Source organism: Astatotilapia calliptera, chromosome 8 (assembly GCF_900246225.1).
Source record: "Astatotilapia calliptera chromosome 8, fAstCal1.2, whole genome shotgun sequence".
Taxonomy (NCBI): domain Eukaryota; kingdom Metazoa; phylum Chordata; class Actinopteri; order Cichliformes; family Cichlidae; genus Astatotilapia; species Astatotilapia calliptera.
In genome coordinates this window covers 14,876,933-14,900,658 of record NC_039309.1, presented here as the reverse complement: position 1 = coordinate 14,900,658, position 23,726 = coordinate 14,876,933, and the positions used below count along the sequence as shown (strand labels likewise).

Below are 23,726 nucleotides of genomic sequence, written 5' to 3'. Positions count from 1 at the left end.
GTCTAACGTCACACATAAACATTGCATGGGATTCACAAAGTTTATCTCTTTTTTTTTTTTTGTGTGTCCCGTTTGGATCTTTAGCCATCAGAATTGTTGTCTTAAGGCCAAGAAAGATGCCAAGCAGATTTATTTTACCAAGTGGATCATCATGGCCTTGCCATATTGGTCCATTTGATTGACCTTTATTATAATTATGAATTTATTTTATTTTCAGTTGCTACAAACGGGACAGACATGACTGGGGGATAGGACAGGGAGAAAGAATGAAAGAAAGAGAGGGAGAGAAAGAAAACCAGAGGGGAGAAGAGACGGTGAGTAGGGGGGGGAAGAAAGAAAAAAAAAACAAAACAAAAAAAAACAAAACACCTGGGTCACCTGTATGGAGAAAAAAAACAGAAGAGAAAGCAAACAACAAAGAGCAACATAATAAAAAAAACCCCAGCACCATCACAATAAACTAGCTAGCAGTAGATATCAGTAGATACTAAATAATAAACGATATTGTGCAGCACGCAAGATAGACAGCGCACAATGTGCTTTGAGGCAGCAGCCAAGAAAGCTGTAGTCCGCGTCTGTGAATACCCGTGTGTACACCTGTGTGCATACCTGTGTGGATCAGCGCGCTTGCATTCCAAAGGTTTCTCCATGTAACGATCTGCTAGGGAGTGTGGGGGGGCCACAGCCCCGTCCACCAGGGTATGAAGCAGGTATGGAGGAGATCAAAACTCCAGACATCCAGAGGCCCCCAGAACACAAGAGACCAAGGAAGACCAACAGAGGGGCAGCCGCGCCACTGTCCCAGTAAGAGCTGAGGAGAGTCCCAGATGAGGGCTCACTCAGCAGCCGCGGAGCAGAAGCCAGGGGGAGTTGCAGTGACGCGCCCGTGAGCTCCGCCGGCAGCCAGCTGTGCCTGAGTGACCGAGCCCCAGGCCGAGAGGCCGGGGGCACCCCACCTCCGAAGTGGCCCGAGCGAGCCCCAGGCTCCAGGCCCCGATAAGCGGCCGCCAAGGAGTGAGCCGGTGTGTACCCGGACGCCCACCCCCAGACACAAAGAACCACCAACGCACCGATGTCTGAGGGAGTCCGCCACTGGCAGGGGAAGTGGTGGTAGGGGGAGATAGGCCTCCAAACCTTGGAGGGCCTGAGATGTCCCCAGAGAGGTGGCGCCTGATACCCAACCTGACATATAGAATTAGAATCAGAATCAGAATACTTTATTGATCCCTGGGGGAAATTATTTTTTGTTACAGTGCTCCATTATAAACCAACATTAAGACAAGACAGACAATACACTAACTAAGAATAGTACAATATATACATATATATACATACATACATACATAAGTCACTCATAAATAAATAGCTGAAAAAGAAAGAAAAAGAAACGTGTAGTTGTAGCAGCAAACAGTGTGTTAAGTGGATGCGTTGTACAGGGAGATGGCCACAGGCAGGAAAGATTTCCTGTGTCGTTCAGTGGTGCTTTTCGGTAATCTCAGTCTCTCACTGAACGAGCTCCTGTGACTGACCAGCATGTCATGGAGTGGGTGGGAGGTGTTATCCAACATTGTCTTTATCTTGGACAGCATCCGCCTCTCCGACACCACCTTGAGGGAGTCCAGCTCCATCCCCACAACATTGCTGGCCTTACGGATCAGTTTATTAAGTCTGTTGGCATCTGCGACCCTCAGCCTGCTCCCCCAGAATGCAACAGCATAGAGGATCGCACTGGCCACAACAGACTCATAGAAAATCCTCAGCATTTTCCGGCATATGTTGAAGGACCTCAGTCGCCTCAAAAAATAGAGACGACTCTGGCCCTTCCTGTAAAGTGCTGTGGTGTTTTTAGCCCAGTCCAGTTTATTGTCAATGTGTACTCCAAGGTATTTATAGTCCTCCACAATGTCAACACTGACCCCCTGGATTGAAACAGGGGTCAAGTGTTTCCTGGTCTTCCTGAAGTCCACGATCAGTTCCTTGGTCTTTGCCACGTTGAGCTGCAGATGATTCTGCTCACACCACGTGACAAAGGAGTCGACCACAGCCCGGTACTCTGTTTCATCATCCGTGCTGATGCATCCAACCACCGCAGAGTCATCAGAAAACTTCTGAAGATGGCAGGTCTCTGTGCAGTGGCTGAAGTCTGTGGTGTAGAGGGTGAAGAGGAAGGGGGAGAGGACTGTCCCCTGTGGTGCCCCTATGCTGCTGATCACCTTGTCAGACACACACTGTGGGAGACGTACATATTGTGGTCTTCCTGTCAGGTAATCAACAATCCAGGACACCAGAGAAGCATCCACCTGCATCGCTGCTAACTTATCACCCAGGAGGGTCGGCCTGATGGTGTTGAAAGCACTGGAAAAGTCAAAAAACATGACCCTCACAGTGCTCGCCGGCTGGTCCAGATGGGTGTAGACACGATTGAGCAGGTAGATGATGGCGTCCTCTGTTCCGAGACGAGGCTGATAAGCGAACTGAAGGGGATCCAGATGTGGTCTTACTATGGGTCGCAGCTGGTCCAGGATGAGCCTTTCCAGGGTCTTCATGATGTGAGAGGTCAGTGCCACAGGCCTGTAATCCTGGGGGCCACTGGAACGTGGCGTCTTTGGTACAGGGACGAGGCATGATGTCTTCCACATCACCGGGACCCTCTGCAGACTCAGACTCAGCATAAACAGTTTATGAAAGACTCCACACAGCTGGGGGGCACAGGTCTTGAGGACAAGGGGACTCACTCCGTCTGGTCCAGCAGACTTGCCCGAGTGAAGTCTCCTCATTTGCATCTCAACCTGGTATTGAGTGAAGGTGATGGGTGGGGGAGGGGTGTCAGGACTCTCACAGGAGGCAACAGCGCCATGTGAAGAGAGAGGCTGGCACAGTGGTGTGGCTCTGGATTCCAGGCTGACTGCAGGTGAGGTTGTGGGGGTGGGAGCAGACACTGTGGTGTCGAATCTATTGAAAAACAGATTCAACTCGTCGGCTCTATTCTCACCTCCCTCAGCTCCCCTGCTGTTGGTTGGCCTGAATCCAGTGATGGTCTTCATGCCCCTCCACACCTCTCTCATGCTGTTCTGCTGGAGTTTCCACTCCAGCTTCCTCCTGTAATTGTCCTTAGCCTCTCTGATCTTGTCCTTTAGTAACACCTGGATCTTCCTCACCTCCTCTTTGTTGCCCCCTCTGAAAGCCCTCTTCTTGTTGTTGAGGAGGGCTTTGATGTCCTTAGTCACCCACGGCTTGTTATTTGGGTAACAATGAACAGTCTGAGCTGGAACAATGGAGTCGGTGCAGAAAGTTATGTAGTCTGTGATACACTCAGTAAGCCCATTGATGTCCTCGGCGTGAGGCTCACAGAGTGTTTCCCAGTCGGTCACCTCGAAACAGCCCTGTAGTTCCGCTATTGCCTCCTCTGACCACCTCCTAACATATAAAAATATAGACACAGACATACAGGCACACACAGACACAAACATCCATTCCCACCCTCATGCTCTCATATGCACTTACTCCACACTCAACCAACGTGGAGACAGACATAAAGAGTACAACGATCACACTCCCCAAGCGTACTCTACAAACCGGATCTAGGTACCCTTGCCCCTGGAGGGGGGAACTGCACCCAGACCCAGGGGGTGTCACAAAGTTTATCTCATCTTATAATAGAAAATATCACTGAGAGTTGAACTGTAAAAATTGATCTTGGTGCCAGCAGTTGTCTTGGCTTCAAGGCGTGATATGAGTTTATCTGAGAAGTTGTCAGCGTCGTCACTGAGCTCCTTTTTCTTTCTGGAGCTTTGCTTTCCCTTTCGAAGTCATTGGTGTCCAATGAAGAGACCCTCTCGGTGCAAGGAGCACTGGTTGCAGTGATAAAAAACCCACGCCAAATATAAATGTGCTATGATTTCTTTTTATTTCTTTTCTTTTCTTTTTTTTTTTTTATTTCAAAAGAACAATCATTCTGAAATCCATTAGCAGAGACAGCAGTCTGGTTCATCAGCAGATTCACCTTTAGTTTTATGTTCACTCTGCACTCTGTGGGCACGTCCACTTCCTCTATCTCCATTTAACACTCAGACAGGCCATCAACCCTCATCATCTGACCCCAGGATTTTCTTGGCTTTCTTGGTAACGGGCATGAACCAAAGAGCGGTGCTGTTTTTGATGCTGCTTTGCATAAGAATGGGTTTCTTTGTGAAACTTTAACAAACTTTACAGTTAAAGTGCAAATCTTCACAACTTATGTATGATTATCAACATTTTTAAGGGCTCTGATATGCTGTAATATCCATGTCAGACTAAGTTTTCCACAAGACAGGTGTACACTGGTTCAAAATAAATATCTACTATTGTGAAATAAATATATAGATATAGATGGATGGATGGAGAAATCTAAGTTGTACACAAGCAATATACAATTCTGCCAAAAATATTTATTTATTACAAAAAACAACACGTGGCTGGGCTATTCATAGACTTGAGAAAGGAACATTATGGTGTCAGAGGGGTAGTTTTAAATTGGGTTCTGAGTTATTTAAGTGACAGGAAGCAGCTTGTGAAATTAAATGGCTGTTGCTCCTTGTGTATGGACATTGCTTGTGGTGTACCCCAAGGGTCAGTTTTGGGCCCAAAATTCTTCAACTTACACATCAATGACACTTGTAAAGTGTCCAGAGTATTAAAAATGGTACTCTTTGCAAACGTTTTCTGCTCTGGTGATGATCTGCAGCATTTACTGGATGAGATGACTAATGAAATAATTAAAGTAAAATTCTGGATTAAAAACAACAAATGATCATTAAATTTGAATAAAACTAAAATTACGTTGTTTGGAAATAGTAGTTTAAATACAAATGCTAAGATTCAAATAAATTATAATAATTTCTAGGGGTAATAATACATGAAAAACTTAACTGGAGAGCTCACGTAAGATATATTCATTCCAAAGAATCAAGCATTGGAATCCTAAACAAGGGAAAGCAGGTATTAGACGGGACATCACTTCATATTATCTACTGTTCACTGGTTTCACCTTACTTAAGCTATTGTGCAGAGTAGTACGTTACATTACATAAAAGTACATTACATTCACTTTTTACTCTTCAAATAAAAGAAGAAAACAAACAGTTTGAATCATCCACAGTGCAGGTTATAGGGATCATACAAACTCACTTTTCTTGCAGTCTGAAATATTGAAATTGGCTGATCAAGTGAAATTCCAAACAGCACAAATTCTATTCAAAGCAAAAAACAAGGAACTGCCAGGTAATACTGAGAGTATGTTTTTCTTTTTAAACAAGGAATTTATCATTTAAGGGGTTTTTGTAACTTCAAAATTGTGAAGGGACGTACTACAAGAAAAAGCTTTTGTGTTTCTGTGCATAGACTGAAGCTGTGGAACAGTTTGAATATGGAGTGGAAGCAACATCTAAACATAAAGCAGCTCAAAAAGAGTTATAAAGATATGATTTTCTTGAATTATAAAGAAAGGAAAAATGTTGAAATTCAGTGAATGTCTCTATTTCGAAAATGTCATGTGATGTATATATTATCAGAAGTCTGTTTGCTATTTTTACTACAGATTATATCAGTAAGGAAGCTGACTATATATTGACTGATAGCTTATGGCAAAGGGGTGGGATTAAATGAGTGTGTACTTCTTCCCACTCCTTTTCGATGTGTAACTGAATCAGAACAGATGAAGCAATATTGAAATAAATTAACTTTATTTGTATAGTATTTTTTTTCTCTTCTTTTCTTTGCTAAATGTACCCTTATATTGTTTACATGATCGAAATAAATTAACAAACAAATAAACAACACACGATTGTTGACGTTTGTTGTGGCTAAAAATCTTGTCTGCCGAAGCCTCGACTGGGTTGAATCGTAGCCCATTTATGCAGAACAGGTATCGCTTCCTTCTTTTAGTTGTTCTCGACACACACATGCACAATGTTAATATATCTGATCAGAAGCATGGAGGAGATTCCAGGAGCCAGTTACTTAGTCTAGCAGAGGTGGAGAGGGTCGTAGAAGGTCTTTAATCCACCAGCAGGACTAGTATCTCCTTGTTCATGCAAGGAAGAGGACGATAAACACTGACATTTGACATGTGGGTCATTTTGTTTCAGTCCATCTGATTCTGTCAGGTTGCACCTCAGTTTGTCCAGGAGCTCAGTGATGCCCTGATCCAGAGCATGCCCTGAAGTAGTCCTTATAGTCTGTGATGAGAGGAGAAACCTTCTTTGTGCCATTTAGCATCGGCTCCAGCACACTCTCCTTTTAGATCTGGACCAGAAAGTCAATAAAGAGTTTGGCAAAGTGGACTTAAAAGTGGTGTTAAAAGCACCGGAAATATATAAGTATATTTATTTGAGGCAGTTTAATAAAGCCTAGAACACTCAGGAAGCCATTCTCTCTCTTCACCATAGGCAGAGGGTCCTCGCCCACTGGTAGTGTAGCATGCAAACGAAGCTACACTGAGTGGTGCAACAGCCTGGGGTCAACTGAAGGAACTCCTCAGCCTTAAGAAGCCAACAAGCAATCAGCAAAGTCAACACAGTAATTAGCCACAGTCTGGAAATGTGTGGGCAGGTAAGGTTGAGGCTTGACTTCTGAAACACAAAAACCAAATGCCAACATTCACACAAACAAAGGGGAGAGAGAAAGCAGAAGAGAAAGGAAAAGATAGAAGAGCAAGTCGAACCAGTAGGACCAAGGCGTGGCTCTCCAAGAAATATAAAAATAGTACTCATTTTCAAGGTTTCTTGGGTCTTATTTTTGTCTCGGTATGGCCTGAATCCCCTGCTGGGTTAGAGGTTCTATGTTTGATGAATCTGACAGCTACGAAAGGGCAACATTGACTAAAAACCAATCACCTGTAAGGAAGTTTGTCAAGTGTTTTCCAGGAAATGTTTCTGTCAAAATGCTTGCAGACTTTCGTCATTCAGCAGAACTAACAAGTCAATGATGTCTCTCATCATTGACTTGTTGACTTCTTATCGTCTGTGCTCGTTTTGTCATTTTCCCATAAGTTTCTTCATGATGTCGCCAATACACATGAAGAGGAAAACATGTAGAGGGAATTAGAAATGTAGTCACAAATTTATGATAGAAAAAGGAGGATGCTGTGATTGCAGCATATGTGTCCTCTCACAATGTAAGCCTCGAGGCGCTCACATATTTTCCTCTTGGATTCTTGTACTTGTGACTGATGCTGGAGCTCTGTCGACTGGAGCTGCTTCTCACTGATCCCTTCTTCATTCTCACACTGCTGGCCGTGCTCACTGACATCGTCTCTCCTCCTGATTTCTCCTCTGTATCCTCTTGCTTGTGGTTGCGGAGATTCTCGCAGTCACAGTGGTAGATTCTGTCCTCCTGGTCTGAGCAAAACCACTTACAAGAGACGTAGAGAAACTCGACAATGCTGGAAAATGCTGATACTACCCCTACAGCAAAGTAGAAGAGGAGGAAGATTGTTTTCTCTGCAGGCCGGGAAGTGAAGCACTCCACTGTTAGGGGGCAGGGAGAACGGCTACATTGGAAATGGGCCTTCACCTCAAAGCCATAGAGACGCCACTGGACAAATAAGAAGCCGATTTCTGCCAGTATGCGGAAGATCACAGTGATAATGTAGAGCGCCTTGGAAGTTTTTTCTTCTCTGTTCTTCCTGCTGCTCCTTTTCCTCGACGAGGAGCTGTTGGCCCTCTTGTGATCTTGATGTGTTACATACACAAAGTAAAGCAGAGAAGGTGTAGCGATGAGGATCAAATGAAACACCCAGAATCTGTACTGGGAGATGGGGAAAGCCTCATCGTAACACACCTGCTTACATCCTGGCTGGAGGGTGTTACAGGTAAATTCCTCCTGCTCGTCCTCAAACATTTCACTGGCCACAGTTCCCAGGATTAGTATCCTAAACACCAAAACGAGGACGAGCCAGAAACGACCCAGCATCGGTAAATGGGTCTGGAAGTCTTTAAATAATCCACCGATGAAGCCCCACTCACCCATGGCTGCAGCTCTGTCAGGTCTGTCTTCTTGGAAGTCTGGAGGCTTGTTCAGCTGTTCGTCTCAGAGCAAATGTTGCCTTTGTCTTAAAAATGAAACTAGAGTTCTTGTTATTGTAATCTCCAATCAGTGACTCACGGTTTAACTGAACCCATCAAACCTGATTAAATGTTGCTTCAAGGCTTATCCACCTTAGTTGCTCAGTGGGCTGTCTTAGTGGGCTGAAACCAAAAATGACGCAAAGAACCCGCAAAGAGAGTACATAAAGCACAACGCTTCAGGAAAAAAAACTGTAGCAACAGCCTGTAATATATCCTTTCAGTTCTTTTCTCCTTCAGTTAGCATAAAATACAACCAGCTAACATTGTAGAGTACAGTAACCAACCTCAAGACTGATCCAAGGTTCCATTTCATACATTTGAACTTTGCTAATGGACAGGTTGAAACCCAACTCCTACATTTCAGAGATGCCAAGATAAAATAGTCTGACGACAGTGTTAATCTACTATGCAGAGACTCATGACCTACCGTCATGTTTGTTTTCCCAAGTAAGCAGGTACCAATCCAAATCATTGGATCATGTGCTCCATTCACTTCCATGACCACATGTGTATAACAAATGCACTTAGGCATGCGGACTGCTTCTACAAATATTTTAGATTAGCTCAAGAACAGTGCGTAGGGTGGCTTTTCATAGCTGAGCAGCTGTATACAAGCCTTTCATCACTGAGCTCAATACAAAGTCTGGGATGGAACCACTGGACTCTAGAGCTGTGGAGACGTGTTCTCTGGAGCAATGAATCACTTTCCTGTCTGGCAATCTGATGGACGAGTCCACCAGTGCACAAAGCAAGGGCCATAAAGACATGAGTCTGGTGTGGAAGAACTCGACTGGCCTGCAGAGCCAATATTAAACCCTAAGGATTAAGAACAGGAGTTTACTCAAATTCATGTGTTTGAAGGCAGATAAGTGAATACTTTTAGCAATATAGTGTATATTTGGATGCTCCTACTGCTGCATTGCATTAAAATCTTTCTACAAAATTAAAGCAAGTAGCTTTTTTCATTAAACAGGAGCCCCAACACAACCCGGTGACACAAAGCAAACACACCATGCAATCAATAAAAACAAACTTTATTTTTTAAAGGTATAAACTGAACAGCCAAAGAAATATTTACAGGACAGCACAAAACACAAACAAGTGGATTACAAAATACGCCTAGAAGCTAAGAACAAATACTATTAAAACTAGACTTGTATACCAGCTTTTTTTCCCCTTCTCTTTGAAATAATACGATTGATTTTTTTTTTTTTTAAATAAACAATGGTGAGTTTTTGTTTATGTCTTTTTTTTAATTTAAAGGTTACAGATTGCTGGTCCAAGGTCCATATATGAGGCGAGTGTAAATGCAGCTGAACTTCAACAGATAAAATGAGTGCAATATTACCTGCATGGCACACTACAACATTTATGACTCATCTTTTCGAAATAACAATTTGAGAACTATTATTTAAAAATCTTCATCTGAATCTGAGTCCAGGTTGTAGGTGATGGGTTTCCGGGCCCGTGAGGGTTTATCCCGTGGTGCTGCAGCTACAGGAGCGGCTTCTTCAGGGTCTGAAACCTGGAAACTCTCATCCTCTTCCCACTTCTTGCTCTTCTGTTGCAGAAAAGGAGATTAAAAGGATTAACAGTGATTATATTAGCACAGGATGCATACAGGAAACCTTTAAAATCTAAACATGTGTAGCAGAGAATCATTTGTTCTACTTAAGTCAGTAGTTTTATTTCAAATGTCACCATTTAAAAAGCTACTTTTATTCTTTTAATAGCTTCATTGTTGAGCCACTTTTTCGTGGTCAGAGTTTATAGTATTTCATTTTATATTTAGAGTTTTACTTCCTGAGGTTGGGCTACTGTACTGCAGGAATATGCCAACTTCTGAAATACTTGAATCACATCTTATGACGTAACACATAAATAGAAAACGAGTGTTCAGTATAAAAACTGACCTTGGTGCCAGCAGTCGTCTTGGATTTGAGTCGTGACATGAGGTCATCTGAGGAGCTGCTGTCAGAGTCATCACTGAGGTTCTTTTTACGTTTAAGAACAGGTTTCTGTTTTGTGACGGGAGCTTTCTTTTCAATCTCTGAGTCGCTAGAGTCGAATGACGGGACATTCTTGGCAGCAGGAGCCCTGGACGCAGGTTTGGGTTTAGAGAGAGCATCCAAGATAGATGGCTGCTTCACATCTAGAGAAAAAACAAAACAAAACGACATTCCAAAGATAAATTTGTTGATTTCTTTGTTTTATAATGATCATGTGCTCAAATCTACCTGTGACCTTTATAAGACCAAACAAACATCTGTGTTACCTGCAGCCTTCTTCTTGGATGCAGCTGGTTTCTTGGCAGCGGCGGGCTTCTTCGGTGCGGCCTCTTTGGTTTTACGTTGAGTTGGAGGCTTGGATGCTGGCTCCTGATCGTCTGACAGAGCTGTAAAGTGCCACAGAGACAAAATATCCAGTCCTCAGAGCCTTGGCCCCACATTTCGCAAATTCATCAAACTATGATCCTAAATGAAAATACTTACAGCTCGACTTTGTGTCTGTTTTTTTAACTGTCGATTTGCTTTTTGCTACCTTCTTCCTGCAGACAAAAGACAAGGTTTGTTTTTAAGGTACATTAAAACAAAAGAAAGATACGTTTTAAGGTTTTTCTTATACTCACGTGGGTTCTGGAGCTTTGGGAGGCGGAGCTGGAGAGTCCACATCATTGTCCGACACAGTGCTGGGATCTGGGGCGAAGCTTGCATCATCATCGTCACTTATTAAAGCCTTCCTTTTTGGAGCGTCCTTCTTCCCCCAGTCATCAAAATCATCTTCACTGTCAGACATGCTGTACTTCACCGCAGCTTAAACAGTAAAAAAAGAACAAAATGAAAAGGCAGCTTTAGTAATGCTGCGCTTTGTCAAAGAAAACAAGCATGAGAAGCTGAGGTGTTAAAATGCTGCTCAAAAACCCTTCAATTTGGCTCATTTCCAGATAAGTTAATAATCTTAATAATAAACACCTTCATTTAGAAAAAGCATTTTATGTTTACTCTATTATCTTGGTCTAATATTTACATTTTTTAATTATCTAAAACACTTAGGTGTGACAAACATAACATAAATAAATAGGAAATCACACCACTTAAAGAGTTATCCATCAGCAGAGGAAGCAGTGTGGGCCATCAAGCAGATTCACCTTTGGTTTTCCGTTCTACGCGCTCTCTGGGGGCAGCTGCTTCCTCTGCCTCTACTTCACTGTCCGACAGGCCGACATCCTCATCTGACCACGCGTTTTTCTTGGGCTTCTTGGTAACAGGCTTGAACTGAAGAGTGGTCTGCTTGCCCGTCTTTGATGCTGCTGCACACGAGAAATGCACTTCTTTATGAACTTAAACAACAATGTAAAATTTAAGTGCAAACTGATATTTATTATAGCAACTTGCTTATGATTATCAACATTTTTGAGTGAATGTTATAGCAAGCACCAAATTTTACACAATCCAGTTTTGTGTGCATGAAGGAACGTCTGCATAGTTTGGATTAGGTTGTTGAAAACATAATCTAAACTTTAATTCCCCAAAAATGGAGTTTGTATCCATGTTGGCGGAGTACAATATCATTTAGTTGAGAGCCGGAAATTTTCAAAACTTGAGGCTAATTTTGATTTTGCTCCAGCGAGGATTGTGGAGGTCAAGTCTGCAAAATGTGTATTGTTACAGGTTTGCCACTAGATCTCACTAAAGAGCTTCGTGGTTACACCAGTAAGCAGAGGTGTGTGATCATAGTTGAAATGATTTCCAGGCGATATCCTGAACAGTCATTTCTACCTTTTTCTGCTGCTTGGGTCTTGGTTTTCTTGCTCAGCCGTGCAGCTAAGCCCGTTTCCTCAACCGGCTCTGTATTTTCTGCATCCTCTCCAAACTCCATCTTCATCACAACATCTTCACTCTTCAGAGACAGAAATGAGGTCAAGAAAAATGTTACTTTTGGGCAGTTTGTTGTTCTGAATGTGTTAATGTAAAAAACAGTTTATATGCACAATCACATATGAAAACATACCTTGATTTTCTTTCCTCTCTTGCCCTCTCCTTTCTTCAGATCAGCCTTCCTGTTAGCTTCAGCCTTCATGGTGCTGGTGACACGTGGAATGACGCGGCGGCCCTGTGGAGTGGGCAAAGTCTCCTTTTTCACCTTTACTGCTTTGCCTTTTCCAGTTTTTACAGGAAGGGTGGCATTTTCCTTTTCCTTTGCCTCAACCCGCTAAACACAAGAAGAAGAAAAATACATCACAAGTTTGACCAGGAGCAAAAGCACCGATCACAGTTGTTCTTTAGATATAACATTATCACAATCTGATCACATGACTAACAAAGTGCACCGATTGGATATAAAGCAGAAAAAGGAAAAGAAAAGAGGAAAGAAAAGATCCAGTACCGCCAGTTCCTCAGAGAAGGCAGCAAGGTCCTCCCTCCACAGGTCTGCTGGACTCTTTTTCTTTAGGGTGTTTAGCTCTGTCACCTGTACAAGAGTTAGGACAGAAACACACGACCTTAACACAGGAGCTAATAATCTACCATTTCAAGCTTAAAGCATCACTAAGTTTGCCGCATAGCTCACCTTAGCATCCCTCTGTTTGCACAGCTCCTCCTTTTTCTCTTTTGTCAAGAACCACATGGGCATGCTCAGCAGATAATTGTAGTCCGGTCCAGTCGAGTCGTCTTTTTCTCCTCCTTCCCCCTCCTCCTCCTCCTCCTCCATCTCCTCCTCATTCTAAGAGAGTTCACACAGATGGTTATTTAACATCCCTCTCTGTTGTAGCTGAACTTTGTTGGAACTGTCGGAATCAGAGTGTCCCACCTTCTCCTGAGCCTGTTTCCAAGTCTTGACTGGGTCGGAGTCGTAGCCCATCTGTTGGAGCATGCGGATCAGCTCCTTCTTTGGCTTGTTCTCTGCACACACACGGACAGCATTAATACTAATCAAGGAACAACCAAACTAACTATGAATAACTATATCAGAAGATATACAGGATTTTCCACTGTTATTGAAAAATGTGCTTGAAAACAAACAAACAAACAAACAACAACACAGAATCTATTTGAAACTTTGCACTTACCAATGACCAAGGTGCCCTGAATTTTCTCCAGGATGAAGCGAGCCTGGTTGCTGAGCTTGGCGCTCTCTGCTCCCAGCATGCCTGCCAACCAGTCCTTTCTCAGCACGTAGTACTTCATCCTCAACTCAAAGAAATCTCTGATGATATCCTGCACAGACTCATACTTTTTCAGGCTACCCACATGGTCAAACAGAACCTGGAAAACAAAGGGAAAAATGCTGATGCTTCACAGGGTTTGGAAATATGTGGATAAATGTTTGAAATTTCACAGGAAAGCAATAGACGACTTTATTCATCCTGCTGTGAATGTGTGCAAATAAGTGGCAATCATTACCATCGAGTTGCAGGTGAGGGGGCTCTGCAGCTTGAAGACTTTATGGAGGCCAGCAGCCTCAGCCTCCCTCAGCTTCTCTTCTGTCATCTTGACCACAAAGCGCACCGTGGTGTCAGTGTGGTAGTCCTTGTAGTCTGTGATGAGAGGAGGAACCTTCTCTGTGCCATTCAGCATCGGCTCCAGCACATTCTCCTTGTAAGCCTAGACGAGAAAGTACATGAAGAGTTCAGCAAAAGGGTAAGAGGGTATTTATTTGAGTCAATCTAATAAACACTATGCGTACATATGGCAAAATGTTCTGGAAATGACTTAATTGACCAACCTGTGTCCATGTTTTTACAGGCAATTCAGAGATTTCAATAGTGGTCGAATCAAGGATGGAGATCTCTCCACTATTCAAGTACTGGTTATCCATCACCTGCTCAATTGTGCCTCTGAAGTCTTTATAATTTGGAAGCTGTAGGAGGAAAAACAAGCACTTAGTTTTTGCACAGCAAATCACCCAACATGGCAGATCTCAGGAAACCATCCTGACCATGGGCAGAGGTTCCTCGCCGTCGAGCATACGGTTGATGTTGCTGATGATCTCACGAATGTCGTAGTTTGGAATCTTGCTGGCCCAACCTGTGCCGATGCCTTCGGCTCCGTTCACAAGCACAGTGGGGATGATGGGAATGTACCATTCAGGCTCTACCCGCTGGTTGTCATCATAGTTATACTTGAGCAGGTTGTCATCCACTGCTGGGAAAACAAGGCGGGCGAGGGGGCTAGAAGTAAAGATTGGTGGGAGAATTTTCGTTAGTGACTCAGTAACTAATCCATGTAAAAAACTGTCCCCATTTTGTTAGATTCATGAAAAAAAGTGCAGAACATGGGCTGATAGTTCTACACACTTACATACAACTCATTCATCCACAATGCATGATGTAGCAGTGCAAGAAGTGACAGCGGTTTAACTACAATAAGCCTTCTTAACAATGACCAATAGTAGCCTCTTTTCGGTTGCTGGCTCCCTACATAAGCACTTCGTTATTAAATCTATGAGAAATCCTGCGTACCTGAGCATAGTGAAGATGTATCGAGGGCTGGCAGAGTCCTTGCCACCGTGCAATCTGGTTCCAAACTGTCCCAGAGGCTGCAAGAGATTCATGTTGTTGCTTCCCACAAAGTTCTGGGCTAAACCAATGATGGTCATCATCAGAGAGACCTGAAAACAAGAAAGAGTTTAGAGTAAATACAACAGAAACAGCTATGTACAGCCAGAATGACTTGCATTGTTTTTTTTAAATCTTTCTATGAAAGATCACTGCTTCTACTTTCCTTTAAATAAACTTTATTTTACCGGAACCTTCTCCATGTGTAACAATTCAAGTTCTGGCAAAATTGACAGCTACCCTTAGATATAAGAATTTGATGGCTAATAACATACAGTATTCAAAAGCAAAGCCTATTTAAAAAGAAGTGAACATTTTTCTGAACATAAAAATGATACAGTTAAACTGAAAAGTCAAACCAAGAATCTAAATTAGAAACACACTGACAAAACCCACACATTAAAGCCACCTCACCTCTCCATGGTGATAGGCCGACATCTCAGCCACTGAGCCTGCCAGCTGTGCCACCTTCACCTCTCGCTTGTCGTTCCTCTTGAAACAACAGTACAACACCTTCCTCTGACCTGGTTTCAGTCCTGATGTAAACACAAATGCATCCAGACATTAGACCAGCGGTTCACAACCTTTTACACCTGTCAAGAAGACTCAGCAAACCCTTCCCTGAACACATGCTCAAATGACTTAAATTTTAAACTGGATCTGGACAACTCTCAGCTTTCTATTTCTCCATAATTAGTTAATGGCTTTAAATCTTTCCTTTTTTCTTAATTATCATTATTTCACGCACCATCCACCAGGCAGGGAATGGACCTCTCGTTATCAGAGTTGGAGAAAAGTACCAGCTCCTTGTTGACGAAGTCGTTGTACGACAGGGACTTGGTTGACTGACCGTACAGGTACTCCTGCAAAGAGACAGTAAAACAGTCAAACTTAACAGAACAGAAACAAGATATTGAGTTCACCAGTTGCACAGACATTACCTCAGGCAGGTTGTGCTCTCTGCGCTGGCGTCTGTTAATCATAAAGTTGGTAAGCCACTCTTTTCGCTCTTCCACTTTCTTCTTGCTAAAGGCCTTCCCAGAGAGAAAAAAAGAATTGTAAAAACAGACCCAAGAACTAATGCTCCAACTGTTAGTCATGGCCTACAGGATGTTTAAAAAGTCCAGATCAAATATAAATTGGCCAAGGAATGATCGACACAGATGGCTAACATCTTACAAGGGTGATAGCTTCATCGTCTTCAGGTCCTGAGTACTTGAATGGGATACGATGTCTCTGCATATCAGAGAAGTACTCCTTGGCTTCCTGCGATGTGCTGGTTCCCAAACCTAGATGGGCAATAGCCACAAAAGAAAAAAAAGAGATGGTACAAGTTACAACAAAACAATATAGAAACTATAACAATGACAATGGCCATATGCATTATGTGTTGCTTACTTGTCCGTTTTACTACCACACAGGGGTTTGTAACAAACCTTTGTAGTATTTTATTTTCCAAGATTTGTGGTTTTGCTGGCTCTCCTTCCATGCATTGAATTCAGGAATACTGTAGAAAGACAGCTGATTTTTCTTGAAAGACGCCTGAAGAGACACAGAAATAAGATGTCCATCACCATGGTTCTTGATGCATAGTCATTTAAAGCTTTTCACATTTTAACATTATTAGAAAAAATGTGGATTTTTAATTTAAAAGTAACTTGGAATTAAAAAGAAAAAAAAAGGGGGGGGGGGGACCAAGCTTTCCATTAAGCTCTGAGTATTCTGAGGTTTTGACAGCAGATGGCAGTATCGTTTCAAATTTCCAACATGGTTAAAAACTCAGTCACATTAACAAATAAGCACATGCCATAGCTCAACTGTGCATCTCTCAGGTGTCTTTGAGGGAAGAAAAACAAAACAAATGTGTGCATGTTACGAAGAATGCTCATAAGAACAATAAGATCTTAGAACAGGGGTGGGCAATTCCAGGCCTCCAGGGCCGGTGTCCCTCCAGGTTTTAGATGTATCCTTGAACCAACACAGCTGATTTAAATGGCTAAATTAGCTCCTCAACATGTCCTGAAGTTCTCCAGAGGCCTGGTAACAAACTAATCATGTGATTCAGGTGTGTTGACCCAAGGTGAGATCTAAAACCTGCAGGACACCAGCCCTCGGGGCCTGGAATTGCCCACCCCTGTCTTAGAAGAACAAACTCATATTACTTGGTTGTAGGGATGGGTACCCTAACGGTAGTAACCAGACCGAAAAGCAGCGCACATTTCATTGCTTTATTTCGGAGCTTTTTTTTTCCCCCCTGAGATGTCATACACTTTGGATTCCAGCCAATCATTTTACCTTTGCAAGCTTAGTAGTCGGGCCCAGGTACGTACGTTCTTTTAGAGCAGAGCTACAGATTAAAAATGCCCAAAGCGAAGCGGTCAAAGTCTGGCTGTACTTCACAGCAAAAGATGCAAACTCAGCAGCCTGCAACAAGTGCTTTAAGGTGATACTGTGCAAAGGAGGTAACACCTCGAATCTGATGAAACACCTGGCGACGTACAGCATTTTGTTAAAAGCCGAGAACTGCGCCGTATTTGATAGCGCAGACACACCGAGCACATCTACTGTGGGTGGGTTGCCTGTTATGCAACATCCCCCAAAAACCCGAAGAGGAGAGTCCTGGCCCCTAGCCCTGCCAGTGTAGCAGAAATGATGACGGATGATGATGGCAGCAGCAGCTGTTCCTCTCTGCGTGAGTAGCTTAATGTTGTTCGTGTGTAATTTACGTTGAGTAGGCTAACCGCGTTATTACATTAATGCATGTAAGGTGAACTAGCAAACACCGTCGTAGTTACATGCGGCTGTCTTCTTGTTTGATGGCAGATAATCCCTTCACCCTGGCCAAAAAGGCTAAAATGACCAAAGAAAAAGTGGAAAACAGCTAAACATGAGAGGTTTTTGGACAAAGTTTGTTTTTTTCCATTGTTTAAGCACTGCTTCCAGCCAAGAGTGATGCCATAAATCCCCTATAGCTGCAGAAAAGGCTAACATTGTTATCTTTTTACAAAAAAAAAAAAAAAAAAAAACACAGCTGAAAATGAGGTTTTTGGACCAATTTTGTGTTCTCCATTCTTTAAGCGCCGGTTCGAGCACCATTTCAAATGTACCGGTTTGGTACTGGTATCGGATAAAACCTAAACAATACCCATCCCTACTCGGTTGTGTTGTAACAACAAAACATGGCACATCACAACTCTCTCTATTGCTATTGTAGGTATGAAGTTGTAAGCGATCCATGTCTGAATGAAAGAACACATCATGTAAACTGCCAGATGAAGCCAACAATATTGCACATGGCAAGTCTGCAAAGGGCTTTTTAGAGCATCTACATACCTTGATGATGGGAGTGATGAACTCTTCCAGGAAGTTGTGACGCAGCAGCGAAGGCCAGTTGTGGTGGATGAAGTTGATCAACAAGCCCTTAATGTGGGAGCCGTCTTGATCCTGTGACAATAACACAGGTCAGATATATTGCAACAAAGTAATTGTGTGTGAGTGATGACAAAAAAGGTTAGTAAAGTGCTCTGTGACAACATTAGTAGCACTAAAATAGTTTTTAATAGTGGGCTGGGATTTTGAAGTCCGTCTTTAACATGCATCCATCCACCAATTCAGATTCTATTTCCCCATATATGTGAGAGGACATGTGGATTGTTACTAGAAATCGTAGTGATGATCCTGTTTTTCCCATCTGAAAGTCAGTGTTGGCAAATGATGAACAAAATTCATAAGCCTTGCTCGATGAAGAAAAACTAAAAATTCACTCAAACATCCATCTGAGGCTCATATGAAGCTTCAGCTGCCCCACTAATCTAAATTGAGTCATAGCTTTCAAAGTCATGCTCAGTGAAAATTACTTAGTAGCTCTCTTCACAGCTGTAGGGGAAGGATACCTTCCTCAGGTTAAGTGCATGTTTCCTCTTAAAACTGGGCTCACAGTTAACATTACACTGGATTTGTACCTGCTCTAACCACCATTTGTTCCTGCAGCACCTTATGAAAGGCTTCAGGGCCAGTATGGACAGAAAACCATTATGGTCACAAAGACCTATTCTTACATATATGTAGGCACAGAAACATGAACATCCTGAATATTATCAACACAAATAAGACACGGGAAGATAGGAAAGGAGTGAAAATAAAGATCAGCCAAAACACCTGATCTGTCATGATCATGATCTTGCCGTAGCGCAGACTCTTGAGGGATTCTGGGTCACTGTAGTTCTTTTTGTACTGAAGACCGATGATTTTGATGATGTTGTTGATTTCTGCGTTTTCCATAATCTGATTAGAAAAAAAAAATCAAACAAGTTTTACTTACAGCTGTTAAATAAATAGATGATTCAAGCAATCATTATTTTTGCTAGCCTAACCTGTTTATGTGAAGCCTCCCGGACATTGAGCATTTTTCCTCTGAGAGGGAAGACGCCATAGCGGTCCCTTCCGACCACTCCCAGCCCAGACACAGCAAGTGTCTTGGCTGAGTCTCCCTCTGTAAGAATCAGCGTGCAGCCAATGGAGTTCTTCCCACCTGTGAGAAAATATAGTGAGTACAGTAGGACTGCAGGTCATCTCCATTCTCGGGATGCTGGACTGTACCGACTGCGGCGCACATTACCTGCATCGTTGGCATCATCCAGTTTTGGCACACCTTTGATTTTTGTGTGTTTAACAGCCGAGCACTTCTTGTTGAGCTGGGACTGAGCCTTGAACTTCACCCAGTTCATGATACTTTCCACAATCCCACAAGATGTGGCCTAAGTGCAACAAAGGATGGACACCAGTTAGTGAAATCGATGAATGATTAAACTTGTGAGAAATACACTGCTGGTGGCTTTTCATCAGCACCTGTTTAATGAACTTGTCACTCAGGGGACACTTGGAGCCAAAGCTCTTCTGCTGCAGAGTCATATTCTCTTTGGTCTGAGAGTCGAAGGTGGGGTTTTCAATCAGGCAGTTGACAAACAGCCACATATGGTTCTTCACCTAAATGGAAAAAAAACATGAAGCGCACTCAGTTGTGCATTTTGTTAACAAACATTTTTACGGAATACACTTACATATTCATTTTCATTAAAAAAAATAAATAAAATGAATACCTGGAAAGGCTTGACTGTCACCCCAGCTTTGTTCTTCTTCTTCACCACTTCAATGAGCTTGCTAACTACCTGGTCAGCCACATAATCAATGTGCCTGCCTCCCTAAAGTCCAGAGGACAAAAACAAGATCCATTTTGAGAATAAACACCGTAGGTCTTAATCATAGTGACACAAAGTGGCTGGAGAGCAGCCGGATTTCTGCTTGGCTGCCAAGAGAGCTCAGTCTAGTTCAATCATTCTTAAACTATTTCAGAGCTGCTCAAAGATGTAAATTTAGACAGCTTTCCAACAAACTTAATCATTTAAATTACTGATTTAACAACAGCCTACACATAGACACAATATATGCATTAGATCAAATCCAATGCACTGAGTTATTACCTTTGTTGTGGCAATGCTGTTGACAAAGCTGACTTGCTGGAAACCTTTCTCGCTCATGGTGAGGCAGACCTCCCAGCGCTCGTTGACAGTCTCATGGATGACAGTAAGAGGACCACCCAGTTCATCCACCTTGTCTTTCACATACATGTCCACATAGCTACGGAAACCTGTAACCTTAAGTGTGAAGTTCATACAGTTTATATCAGTTTTCAATGCATTTTAGCCTGAACAAATTAGGACGTAACATGTAAGATTTGTCTTGCTGACATCAAATATTTCATTAAATGAAGTTAGTAGAAATAATTTTAAGTCAGGTAAGTGACTACTTTTTACAAGTCCACAAAAAGCTTTGGATTTTAGGTTTAACTTTGTGAATGAAGTCTTCAGTCAACATTTAAAATACACATAATATATTAAAAAGCTTAATAAAATTACTTCCCAAAACATTAAGAGTTAACGGAAAAAAGTTAAAGATCACAGTAACTTACTGGTAGCTTCTTGCTATTGAAGAACACCCGGACACCCTTAGCGGATCCAGCAATATCATAGGCTCTCCTGGTCATCAGAGCCACTGTGTCTTTGTCAAGGATGCTCATCTTAAACTTGGCCAGATCTGGTCTGAAGGTGATGCAAGTGTATTCCTCTCCATCAAACGGTTTGATGCTAGCCTCCCCTGCTTTGCCCATGTTGTCATACCAAGTCTATGGAAGACATGGGCATAACAGAAAATGACATTCTCCCCAATCAAGACATAAAAATGAAAGTGGGAAATGAGGTCGATCTTCCTTCATACCTGCTTGAAGCACTTCTTCGACTGTTTACAAGCAGTCTCGACAGTGAACTTTGTACTGAAGATGTTGCAAAGCTTGGCACCGTATCCATTTCGTCCACCTGAAGAACATTTATAGAGTTAGGAACAGATTGAACATTAAATTAGGCTTTTTTCCTAATAAAACACTAAAATTTCAGCATTAATTGTGTTGGACATAATGATGTTGAAGGGAGCCTTTGTAATTATACAGAATATTTTCTCATTAAGAATGACAGAAAACAATCAGTATTATATAAAGCACTCAAATGTATCAATCTTACCAGTGACTTTCTTCTCGTCATCATCATAGTTACTTGAAGTGAGGAGCTGTCCAAAGATAAGAGCAGGTACATAGACTTTCTCCACTTTGTGCTCCACCACAGGAATACCCTTCCCATTATTCCATACACTGATGGTGTTGTTTTCACTAAAAGGAACAAAAATATACACAAGCGCTTGATTTGTCAGCTGGTAGCTGTAGTAGAGTTACTTTGTATTTTAATATCTTAAACTTGGTAGTGCACCATTATACACAACTCACGGATCAATGTTGATCTTGATGCAGGACATGCCCTTATCTCTCTGCTTGTTATCAGCTGCATTTACTATGGGAAGAGAAAGTAAAATCTATTTTTACTACCGGTACATTTTACTGGAGCTAAAACACTGTTTAATAAAGGTTTGTCATGGACATCTATAATTGCAAGAGCTTTTTACTTACCAAGGATCTCATCGAAAATCTTGTAGAGCCCAGGCACAAAGGTCACATCACGGCAGTTCAGTCCAGCATCCTCATCAAACACCCACATTTGCTAATGAAAAAAGTTAAATAATCACAAGGAGCTTGCATGTGTTCATTCAATAAGAACCATAATTGTGCAGTCAAAAAACTGCTTTAAATATACACATGACTGTTAAAGAAATTTTAAAACTTCTTACCTGAGTGACAGGCTCAACAGAGCCTATGTAGGAGTCCGGTCTGAGCAAAATGTGCTCCAGCTGCGTCTTCTTCTGATAGATTCTCTCCACTGACAGCCGCTTAGGATCCTTCTTCAGCTTTTCCACCGGCTTGTTCTCCAAAAAGGCCTGATGAAAACGACACAAGGTTATCTTTTAAGATTCATCATTCAACACTCTTTATTGTCATCATGCATAACGAAAGCAACTGAACCTCACACAGTGCAAAAAATAAATGAAAATAATATCAATATACTGATATCTTCTATAGGCCTTGCACCGTAACGAAGATGGGACTTATCTTTGTACTGCAGGAAACCTTAATATAATGATCAACATCATCTACAGTGCTACTTGCTGACAGTTTTGCATGTTTTACTGCACAAAAACACAACAATGTAAATGTACGGGGGGAGAGAAAACACCCCCCTTAAGTTGCTTGGCTCTGATTACATTTGAGGCTCAAGGACAGGGTTTAGCTCAGTATTTAAGGACAGTTTTTATTTCAAACACAATAAATAATGCGAGGAGAATGAATGCAGGGGTAACACCATTTCAACTGGCTTAACAGCATTAGCTATAGTTAATGTTTACAAGCTGCTGTGCCAAGAGTTAGGACTAGTTGTTAAATTACTAAAAGGGACACTCTGCAAGTAGTGCATTATTACGTCTAAACATCGCGCACTATTACATTAAGCAGCTCACGACGTTAGCCAAGTGCCTTTAATTGTTTCTTAGAAGTTTAGCTTACAGTTGTAGCAGGTTAGCACGTAAGCCTAATAACACGTTAGCAGCAAATATGAAAGCGACAGTAACGTTACCTTCAACGGTTCAGCCATTCTTCTTGTATTTAATGTTAAAGCCCTTCGTTTGAAATATAGTACACTCTAGGTTTGCAACAAGCTAAATAAATCCCAGCTACCCCCAATAATAATAACGGCTGCCTGAGCTGAGGTCCCAGTATGAATATTCGAAATTTTGTGGCAACATCTCCCGCCAGCTATATTGACCAATCATACTACTGAGCGCGTGACGAATTCCTCCAATGAGAGCAGCAAATCCGTTCTTTTTCAGTTAAATAACCAATCGTAGACGGTAAAAGTGGCATGAGCCCACCCATCTCTTGTATCACAGCCAATCAGCATTCAAAAAGAAGTAACCTACGTGCATGGGAATTCAAGAACAGACAGGAAAAGGGTTAGGAGGGAAACAAAATAGCCTGTTTCCTTGATTTGGATTTAAAAAAATTCCTGTCAGCTCTATTTTGATAGTGTCTAATGAAGAAATGCGACCTATATTTTATTATTACTGTTTTGTTTTCAATGTTCTTTGAATTTTTGTTCTACAAGTACAAACGAAGCTTTTTTTCTCTGATGATTTCACGTTTCTCGTTTTTTAATAGAGGCGGACTGAGCAGTCTCAAACGTGAATCTTCACTTTTTATCAACTGTAATACAATGATAATAATAATAGTAACTATCATAACAATTTCCAGAAACACACAATAAAGGAACAAACTAAGACGAAGTTATAAAGAAATTACAAATCAACTAAAATACCGCATTCTATATGGCAAAAAATTATTTTAAAAAATATACTAAAATTAATTACAAAAAAATATCTTTCAGTAGACATGAGTGTTTGAACGTGATGTAAAAGAAGACACTGATGAGGCAAGAGTCTTTGAAGGCTGACATGTTAGTTTATAATCCTTCAGGATTTACAGAGATCAGAGAAACTCGGGAAAAAAAGTCAGCTGCATAATCCAATCAGAAGTCATATCTGAGGAGGGGAGCTTGAACATCTATGCATATTTT

General features: G+C 41.9%; 2 protein-coding genes across 3 annotated transcripts; both read right to left on the bottom strand.

Annotated features, from left to right (window-relative positions):
• Nucleotides 1-6,593: 6,593 nt before the first annotated feature.
• Nucleotides 6,594-8,064, bottom strand: LOC113028536 (gap junction delta-3 protein-like). The gene has a single exon (XM_026178893.1). The coding sequence runs from the start codon at nt 8,005-8,007 to the stop codon at nt 7,147-7,149; it is 861 nt and encodes a 286-aa protein (XP_026034678.1). The 5' UTR covers nt 8,008-8,064; the 3' UTR covers nt 6,594-7,146.
• Nucleotides 8,065-9,317: 1,253 nt separating this feature from the next.
• On the bottom strand, nt 9,318-22,927 carry top2a (DNA topoisomerase II alpha). Of its 2 annotated transcripts, none has more exons than XM_026178890.1 (35): nt 22,731-22,927; nt 21,892-22,038; nt 21,674-21,764; nt 21,494-21,557; nt 21,234-21,379; nt 20,935-21,032; nt 20,630-20,842; nt 20,142-20,315; nt 19,761-19,862; nt 19,510-19,647; nt 19,280-19,418; nt 19,035-19,192; nt 18,820-18,945; nt 17,995-18,105; nt 16,098-16,203; nt 15,841-15,950; nt 15,603-15,695; nt 15,410-15,524; nt 15,076-15,197; nt 14,566-14,714; nt 14,043-14,274; nt 13,830-13,964; nt 13,508-13,708; nt 13,174-13,369; nt 12,915-13,006; nt 12,675-12,827; nt 12,492-12,575; nt 12,117-12,317; nt 11,885-12,005; nt 11,254-11,415; nt 10,735-10,918; nt 10,598-10,653; nt 10,381-10,500; nt 10,019-10,257; nt 9,318-9,666 (listed from the first exon to the last, which is right to left on the bottom strand). In XM_026178890.1, the coding sequence occupies exons 1-35, from the start codon at nt 22,746-22,748 to the stop codon at nt 9,517-9,519; spliced, it is 4,746 nt and encodes a 1,581-aa protein (XP_026034675.1). In that variant the 5' UTR covers nt 22,749-22,927; the 3' UTR covers nt 9,318-9,516. The 2 variants fall into 2 exon arrangements, with proteins under 2 accessions (XP_026034675.1, XP_026034676.1); XM_026178891.1 differs by having other exon boundaries at nt 11,254-11,412.
• Between the last annotated feature and the right edge of the window lie 799 nt (nt 22,928-23,726).